The sequence below is a fragment of the Maylandia zebra genome, linkage group LG7, assembly GCF_041146795.1.
Source record: "Maylandia zebra isolate NMK-2024a linkage group LG7, Mzebra_GT3a, whole genome shotgun sequence".
Classification (NCBI taxonomy): domain Eukaryota; kingdom Metazoa; phylum Chordata; class Actinopteri; order Cichliformes; family Cichlidae; genus Maylandia; species Maylandia zebra.
The window spans coordinates 25,271,872-25,281,630 of record NC_135173.1 but is presented as its reverse complement, the minus strand read 5'-3'; the positions used below and the strand labels follow the sequence as shown (position 1 = coordinate 25,281,630).

The window sequence follows — 9,759 nt, the reverse complement described above, 5'->3', positions numbered from 1 at the left end:
ATCAGGGTGGAGGTAGGGCATGTTTGACAGCCTGTGGGTAAAAGCTTCTATTGAGTCTGTTTGTCTTTGACCTGATGGACCTGTTACCAGAGAATCAGACTGTAAATAAACTGTTAAACTGCTCTCTGAGTCCTACATTTATTCTCTAACAATATAATAAAAACAGAGAAGACAAGCAGATAAAAATTTAGAGAAATGAGAAAAAATTCTATCTGCTTTTCTATCCCAGCGTTCTCACTCTAAGAAATTATTCTAAAGTCAGTTAAATATAAGCCCCTGTTCACAGACCTCATGTCTTGTTTGTTCCCTTTATCAGTTTAGCTCATGTCACAGCCTCTTGGTAAATATGCTGTGAATTGTGCTTTAATTTGTTTTGAAGTTGTAAATTAGCAATAGATTTTTTTTTCCAGGCATTTCCTGAACTAAAGGTTCATTTTTTCCCCCACGCAAAATGTGTTTTGTGGTACAGATGGAAACAAAACTCCAACACCAATGGTACAAGTTTGTGTACAATAAGGCTATTGAATGGCAACTGTTGAGTTATGACAAGAAAAGTTACACAAGTTGTGTTAACACACCAAAAATACTTTTATTACATATGTTGCCACAGACTTCACAAGATTATCAATTAATGAGTTTGACAAAGCCTTTTTTCAGTTCTGTGACAACTATTTCTTGAGATCTTCAAAACTGAATTGTTTGCTGTGCACATGTAGAGATGCTTTCTAAAGTCGCACCGTAAGGATTTGTTAGTTAATCTTGATACTGCAGGACGCAGTTAAAGTTCAAAGCTCTTATACTTAATATAAGAAGACATAAAATGCTGCTTTTTGATGTCTTACCTACTCCATTATTTATTTTTTCCAATAATTATTTTTTATTGAAGTGCTTGAAATCTTGTCCCAGAGCATAGATGGCATTGGGGAAAAAATCCCACTCAACAAGAAGTTTCCCTCAGATACAGTTTTCATTTAATAGTATGTATGCTCACGCTTGTTTAAGAATGAATCTCCACTTGTTAAGTACCAAGGGCACACTAATCAATAAAATTCCTCTGGTGAAATGTTGGTGGAAAAACAACCTATCATCCTATTAAAATACCCCAAAGTAATTTACTTCTTTGCAGGATGCCACAGAAGCTCTTTTACTTCTCTTTTCTTCTTTTATTCTCAGAAGATCAGCCCAAATGTCAGCTATTATTGGAGCTACTAATACTGAGTGAACCTTTACCTAAAAGGGAGGGGTATTCTGCATTGTGAAACAGGCTAATTCAAATCAAATCACTTTTATTGTCACATCACATGTGCAGGTACATCACATGCGAGTGAAATTTGTGTGCGAGCTTCACAAGCAACAGAGTTGTGCAAAATACAATAACATAAACAGGCAAAATATACGAATGGCTAAATCTGAAACTAATAAATATATGTACAATATATAATACTATATGCAAAAAAAAAAATTCTGGATGTGTATACTAAATGTTTTTCTATGTGTGTGTGTGTGTGTGTGTGTGTGTGTGTGTGTGTGTGTATACACATATTTTACAAATTAAATAGAGTCAACAATAAATAAAATATATAAAAATATAGAGAGTTGAGACATGTGCAAAACAGTGGCATTACTGTACAGTATGGAGTGCATAATGTTAAAGTTCCAGTAGTGAAGCTGAGGTGTCTATGACGTGTTCAGCAGTCTGATGGCCTGGTGGAAGAAGCTGTCTCTCAGTCTGCTGGTACGGGACCGGATGCTGCAGAACCTCCTTCCTGATGGAAGCAGTCTGAACAGTTTATGGCTGGGGTGACTGGAGTCCTTGATGATCCTCCCCGCTTTCCTCAGGCAGCGCTTCCTGTAGATGTCTTGGAGGGAGGGAAGCTCACCTCCAATTATCCATTCAAAGCAGCGCACTATTCGCTGGAGAGCTTTGCGGTTGTAGGCGGTGCTGTTGCCATACCAGGTGGTGATGCATCCAGTGAGGATGCTCTCAATGGCACAGTGATAGAAGGTCCTGAGGATGCGAGGGCTCATGCCGAATCTTTTCAGTCTCCTGAGAAAGAAGAGGCGCTGCTGCACCTTCTTCACTGTTTTGTTTATGTGTACTGACCACGTAAGATCCTCAACCAGATGTACACCAAGGAACCGGAAGCTGCTCACTCTCTCCACAGCAGCGCCGTTGATGGGGGTGTGTACACTGAAAAAAATGTTTTTTTGGCCCTGTAATTATTATTTCAATTAGCTATATAAATTTTACAAAAAATTACAAATTCAGTGCTATTACTTTAAAATAGCAGTTTTTCTTGTAGTGCATTACTTGAGGATTGTTTGTAATTATGTGTCCTCAGTTTTGTATGTAAATTGAATCATTCGATCCAAGTAATATTCACTAAACCAATTCATTGGCTTAATTAGTTGATATTTCCAAGTAAAATGTAATGGAGTGACATCAGTGAATATGGCCACCTTCTCTGCATTCGGAGCATGACGTCAAAGCCCCTCCCCACATTTGAGCGGTCTTTCTTCAGACATACCATGGTCCACATTTCGACGGTTGGCAGACTTGACGGAAACGGGAAGAAGTAGAACCATGAATGTAAGTTTTAAGCGGAACAAACTTTGTACGTTCCTGTTGGCTCACCTACTTAAGTCAGTTTCTCCGCACTGAAAGAAGCTGCGCTAGCAAATAGTGTATTTTCCTGCTAGACTTGCTGACTAACTTTCCTGGCAGGAGGTATGTCCAGAATTTCCCACAGCACTTTACAGCTTAGATGGCCACCTAAACAACACACGCCTGCTGCCTTAACTAACGTCTTTGTGAATAAAACGACCACGGTCCAGTTTAAAATAATTGCTGCACAGCTGCCATGAGGTGTATTTTGAAAAATAACAAAACAAAAAACGATATACGCACTCGATTTCACTCAAGTCTTCATATTGACCTGTTTTAAATTTGCCACCGAACTAACATATGTAAAAAAAATAATAATAATATCAGTGTGCATCCTTGAGTTAGTAGAAATTAGTTGAAAAGCATATAGATAACCTTTTTTCTTTTTTTTTTCTTTTTCTTTTTTCGTTTTTTTTTACAGAACATAGGACCTTCTGACTGCTAATTTGAACTCCACAAGGTAAGATCAAATTAGTAACGATTAGGTTTAACTTGTCACATAATTTGTCTGTTTAAGGTGCCACAACATGAGATGGATGTGTAAGATATGTAGCTTTGAGTCAGAGAAGAGGTTGGGATTGTTAAAACACTACAGACTAAAGCATGGAAATGGTGGTCGCAGCCAGTCAGTCCCTTGTCTTCACACTGATTGCCCTTGCTCGTTTAAAACATTTAATGCCCTTAAGACCCATTTGTCTCGACACCATGTGAAGATGGTCACACAAAGTGGACCTCTTTCATTTACTTGTCTACTTTGCTGCTCTGTTTTTTTTAATTCAGAGAAGCAGTATTTTGAGCATCTTAACAACCACTTAAGGAAGTTTGAAGTAGTTGCATGTGTCTTCAAAGACTGCAACTTCAGTACAAATATTTATTCCACCTTTGCTACACATAGACACAGAAAACACCAGTCACACACCCTTGAGGATTTTAAAACTGAAGTATTAAAAAGCAAACCTAATGAACCCATGTTTGCTCAGGATGAGACCTATGTGGAAGAGAGCTTAGAGCTTTGGGATGGGGAACCACAGGAGTTGTCTCAAGATATAAAAGAGAAATTTGGCCATCTATTTTTAAAGTTAGAAAGCATGTTCAATGTCCCAAACAAATGCATTGATGAAATAGTAGATGAGCTTCAGTTTATATCCACCTCTGCATCTGGTCCACTTTTAAGAGATGTGGTGGTGTCCACCTTGAAAAGCCATAACTGTGATCTGGATCCAGCCATTATCTCAGATTTAGTGAAAAATCTTTGTGAGACACACCCTATAAGTACTGCCTTGGGGACAGGTGGCCCTTTCACAACTTATTACAAGAGAAGAGAATTTATGAAGAAGCATTTTTCAGTTGTTGAACCAGAAGAACACATACTTGATAAAAAAAAAAAGGGCAAAACCTTCCAGTATGTCCCAATATTGCCCTCCTTGGTGCAGGTCCTAAGTAAGTCTTTTCAAGAAAACACATTTGAAGGTGAAAAAAAAACTGAAAATGACTTTAAGTACCAGACATTTCGTGATGGATCTCACTATCAAAACAACAAGTTTTTCTCTGTAGAGGAGAACAGAGTGAGTCTCATCCTGTACATTGATGACTTTGAGGTATGTAATCCTCTTGGGACATCTCGAAAAAAGCACAAAGTCACAGCTGTCTATTGGGTGTTGGGAAACATTCCGGTGCAATTACGTTCCACATTGACATCAATCTACCTTGCAATTCTGTGTAAGGCTGAAGACACCAAGCAGTTTGGATTCCAGCGAGTTTTAGAGCCACTGTTAACAGATATCCAAAGCTTGGAGAAAGATGGTCTTTTTGTTCCAGCGTTAGGGAAAGCCATTAAAGGGACTGTGGTCAGTGTGGTGGCAGATAATTTGGGGGCGCACTCTGTGGCAGGATTTGTCGAAAGCTTTGCAGGGTCATACATCTGCCGGTTTTGTGTTGGGGAGCGATCCAAGTTTCAGTCCAATGAAGTGAGATCTGGGTCTTTTCATCAAAGAACCAAAGATCAACATACACTGCATGTACAGACAGCTGTGTCTAGTCCAGATCACCCTCATTGTTATGGTGTAAAAAAACAGTGTGCATTGTCAGAAAAACTTGAGCATTTTCATGTTACATCTGGTTACCCTCCAGATGTTTTACATGATCTGCTGGAGGGTATTGTTCCAGTGGAACTGGCTTTGGCATTTGATAACTTGATCAAGAAAAAATATTTTTCTCTCATGGAACTGAATGATGCCATTTCCAATTTCCCATACAAGTGGAGTGATAAAACAAATCGCCCTCATCTCATTCCTGCTAACTTTTCGACTCGAAAATCAGTAGGGGGCAACGCACATGAAAATTGGTGCTTATTGCGTCTTTTGCCTCTGATTATAGGTTTAAAAGTACCCCAACAAGAGCCTGTATGGCAGATGCTGATGACACTGAAAGACATTGTGGATCTTCAGTAAGCAAATGCTTACTGAAGAAAGCATTTGCTATCTTGACAGCATCATTTCAGAACACCGAAGCAGATTCCTTGATGTTTTCCCCCAACATAAGCTCATTCCCAAGCACCATTTCCTTGAGCACTATCCTCAGCTCATTCGGGAATTTGGCCCCCTAGCTGCCCTCTGGACAATGAGATTCGAGGCCAAACACAGCTTTTTCAAGAAGGTGGTAAGACACACTGGTTGTTTCAGGAATATTTTGCTGTCTCTTGCAAATAAGCACCAGCTCATGGTTGCATATCATCAATCACATTCTGTCAAACCATCACTTGCGGTCACAAAAACAACAGAGGTCTCTTTAGATGTGCTTAAGGATGATCTAAAAGACCTGGTGAAATGCAGATTCCCTGCTGTTACAGCTGTGCATGTTGCCAATAATGTGTGCAGTTTAGGCACCAACTATGCAGTGGGAATGTTGTTGTGTTGTGGTTCCACTGCAGGACTGCCTGACTTTTCTGAAGTGTTACAGATAATGGTGATTTGTAACAAACTGACTTTTTTCGTGAGACAACAAAATACATGGTACAATGAACACCTGAGGAGTTATGAGCTGGAGAACACAGGGAGTGTGCAGTTACTTGAGCAAAGAGAGCTTAAAGATTTTTATCCTTTGGCTTCATACACCCTTGCAGGAAGACGCCTGACAACTTTAAAGCACCACATTTGCCTATCTTTTTGAAATGTGAGGAGAGAAGCTTGTGAATAAATGTCTGTATTTCTCTTCTGTTGTTGCAGCTTCTTCCTGTTGATATGGCACCCTCAGCGAAACTGCGGATAATTTTTGGGGAGGATGATGTCCACAAACTACTTTTACCTGCAGGCATCCCAAGCACACTTCAGGACCTCAATGATGTTCTTCGAGAGACATTTGATATTACAGGACCATTCACTGTTATGTACCAGGACATGGATTTCGATGGTCAGTTCTTCACTTTGACCTCGATTGAGGAAGTACAAGATAAAGCTAACCTCAAAGTAGTAAAAACTGAACCAGTAATCTTAAGTCTCACTACTGTGGACATGTCAGAAGTCGAATCTCCAGTTCCACTATCTACAGAAGCAAGCTCCTCCTCATCTGCATGCGACACAATCCTGTTGTCCTCCCCAGATGAGAGTGGACCATCCTACAGGTCTAAGCCATGGCCATTTAAGTCTGAAATACCAGACTTCTCTTATGATATAGACCTTGCACTGGAAGCAGGAAAGCAAGCTTATGAAAATGATGGCACACTTTTGAACAACCCAAGCGTAACTAGTAGCATTCTTGAGAAGCTTGCAGAGACTATATTTGGCTTCACAGCATATCCAACTGGTGTCCAGATTTTAGCTGTTGCTGAAGCCTTGGTAGCAAAATACCCATGCCTCAAAGAGCCAGGTTCTTTTAATGGCCTATATGGTTGGCAACAGAGGATAAAGTATAAAATGGGCAACTACAGGGCAAAGTTAAGAGGTCGCCAATTAGCCATTCCAGAGCTCGAGGTGAACACACTGAAGAGACGATGCTCCAGTGAAGAGGGTTCACTTAAAGGCTTTAAAAGGGCCAAAAAAGCTGAAGTCAACTATCTGCCACCACTGCCATTCGGTGAGACTGAGGAAACCTTAGAGATGGATAGACTAGATTTGCTGAAGGAAATGAAGAAGAAGAACAATGAGAGGGCAATTAATGAGAAAATGGAGAAGTCTTTCGCTATGAGAAGAAAAGAGGTTGTCAAGGATTGCCCCGCAATCCAAGACCTCTTAGAGAGGTGGCCTTCTCTGTTCTGTGAAAATCAGGTAAATCCAGTTCTTGTTCATGCAGCAACTAAGTGTATGTGAGATCTCATGAGTCATCTTTGACATGATTTTGTGTTTTATCTCTCATTTCAGATCAAAGAGGAGTTTAAGCAAATAACCACAATTCATCTGGAGCGAACGTTTTTGTCCAGATTGGACAGGTACACCACCAAACTCCTGGAGATATTTCGAAGGAAGGGCGGGACTGCAGGGACCAAAATAAAACCAATGTTGGACTCACTCAATAAGGTAAAATTTTAAATTATTTTAATTACATAATCTAATGGAAAAGATGAGGTCATACACACTGAGAATGTATCACTCTTATTTAAAGGACAAGTTGACAAGTTTGTTATTTTAAACTTAAAGCTTTGTTTTCAGATTGTTTATGATGAAATCGAACGATTTTGATTGAAATTTGGACACATGCTGCTGGCCGGAGCTTTTTTGGTTTCTGTGGTAGCACACCCCCACCTCCACAATGGCTTCATACAAAGACGTGAAACTCACCGAGTGGTCAGGGGTGTTCACTGATATGTTCACACACAAATCGTTGCAAAAATGCTTTCCAACAGGTGTTTTACCATTTGTTGTAAAACTGGACCTATTTTTTCAAACGCCTTACACCTGTACATTCTTCCGCCGAGAGCTTGAATAATAGAATGGAATAGCGGCGGACTAATACTGTACATCACAGCACATCTAATACAAGTCAATGGAGTTGGACAAAAACTACAATAAAAACCAGTTGGAAAGTATCTTTTGCAGCGATTTTTGTGTGAACATATCAGTGAACACTTCTGACCACTCGGTGAGTTTCACGTCTTTGTAAACGACAGTTTTATGCATTTTAGGAAGGATTGTTCCAGTGCACCTATGAAGCCATTGTGGAGGTGGGGATGTGCTACCACAGAAACCAAAAAAGCTCGGGCCAGCAGCATGTGTCCAAATTTCAATCAAAATCGTTCGATTTCATCATAAACTGAAAACAGGGCTTTAAGTGTAAAATACTGAACTTGTCCTTTATTCTGATCAGTGTCTGTGTTGGCTGAAACTGTTCTCCTGATCCTGACACTGTGGCCACAATTAACAATTTATTCACATGATTGTCTCTACAAGTGTATACAAACCTGTCATCTCTCCCTTAATATGCGCTCAAAAGCAGAGAAATTTACAGAATTTTCAAAGTGACCCTCTGAGTGCAGCGAGATCCCTTCCTGCTGCCCATAGACTCCAATACAATTATTTCCCAAAATATTACTCTTGTGTGTGGGAATTCCTGTCCTTGACTGGTTAATATTGTGATAGGAGGTACTGATATGTTGCAAAAAATTCATTTGCATGTCCAGTGATGAGGCAGAAAACTTTCCTCACTGGGCAGAGACAGTTTCTGGACCCACAGATTATGACATGCACTGGACTCTTGTCACATCGTTGAGAAATTCATGTTAAGTTGTACACTTCACAACGTTAGAATGTAGCTGCAGGCTTACATTCTCCATGAGTAACTTTCTGTTTACATCTGTATGTGCTGTTATGTATGTATGTTACATATGTTATGTTGTGTATTTTCTGCAATAAATTTTCTTTTTGGGTTTAATAGCATCATGTCGATGGCAGAAGGGACATTATCATTCGTTGCTTAGTTGAGTATCTTGGAGAGAGTGGAGAGGAGCTGATCAAAGACCATCAGGTATCTGATGATCATAATGACTGTATTAAAATTGTCTAACCTTATAATCTGGTCTTCACTTGTGATGATATATTGAAGGTCAAAGATTCTCTACACTCGTGATGTTTTTTAAAAAAGACTCAAGATTAATATTTTCAATCAGGCTTTTAACTAATTTCTTAAATCTTTATGCTCTTACCCTTTATTTTTTAAATCATATTTAATCTTTATCTTATCTGCCTTAAACTTTAACTTGCCTTTTGTCTGGTTTTTTTCTGACTATTTAACGATCACTTATTAACTTTATTTTATGAGCAAAAGAGTATTTAATTTGATTATACCTTTATAACCTATTTTAATGATTTAATGGTTCTGGTCTACCAACACGCGTGCCGTCCCATGGACAGCTCCAGGCTGGATGGCCCCCAAAAGTGATTTTCTTTGTCTCAGGGTCAGCCTCTGTGAAGCACGTTCTGTAACTTTACGTATGAAAAGTGCCATATGAATATTGTTTGATTTGAGTATACTAAATTGGGTATACCGCTTTTTTATTTTTACATTTTTTTTTCTCATAACCTTTTCTTTTACTTGGAATCTATTCTAGTTATTTCTAATTGTGGTTTGTTTGTTTTCACAGGAGGACGTCAGCCAAGAAGCATTGAAAGAGGACTGCAGTAATCACATGATGAAGATCATCGTAATCCATCCCAATGTGGCACAGGAAAACCAAGATCCTGTGAACGTGTCGGTCATCATTGAGGGGACAGAAATTCTGGAGGACTGTGGAAGTGTGACAAACGCTTGCCTCCTGCTCATGGGTGTCATCTATGCTGTCAACTTAAGTTACCCACTGAAACTGAAATATACGTTTGAGGTGTTTCAGAAGCTGTTTCTTGAGCTTGACATCCTTAAAATGTCACCAAAGGTCCAGTCTCTCCACAAGAAACTTTTAGTGTGAGTGTTCCAGTGTTATTTGTGCTTTTGTCCAGCACAATTAATTTGTTTGCATTTTGTCTGTTTTCTGACAGTAATTTCAAATGTTGCTCAGTTTTATACAAGTTCTTTCTGTCCTGAACGTTCTGAGAATGTCTGCAAAGGTAGTGATTGCAACTGTTAATGGACAGAGTTGATGTATGTGTTCTGAAAGTTGATTAGAAGAA

The 9,759-nt window shown here is 39.3% G+C and overlaps 1 protein-coding gene and 1 long non-coding RNA gene across 2 annotated transcripts; both read left to right on the top strand.

Moving 5' to 3' along the window:
- The first annotated feature begins 2,270 nt into the window (after nt 1–2,270).
- On the top strand, nt 2,271–6,286 carry LOC143419664 (uncharacterized). The gene is made up of 3 exons (XR_013099677.1): nt 2,271–2,590; nt 3,087–3,125; nt 5,890–6,286. It is a non-coding gene; the product is annotated as an uncharacterized LOC143419664 (long non-coding RNA).
- A 30-nt stretch (nt 6,287–6,316) lies between these two features.
- LOC143419755 (uncharacterized) lies at nt 6,317–9,557 on the top strand. Its single transcript, XM_076887124.1, has 4 exons — nt 6,317–6,927; nt 7,021–7,176; nt 8,531–8,620; nt 9,237–9,557. Exons 1-4 carry the CDS (start codon nt 6,577–6,579, stop codon nt 9,555–9,557), a joined length of 918 nt encoding a protein of 305 aa, XP_076743239.1. The 5' UTR covers nt 6,317–6,576.
- The last annotated feature ends 202 nt before the right edge of the window (nt 9,558–9,759 follow it).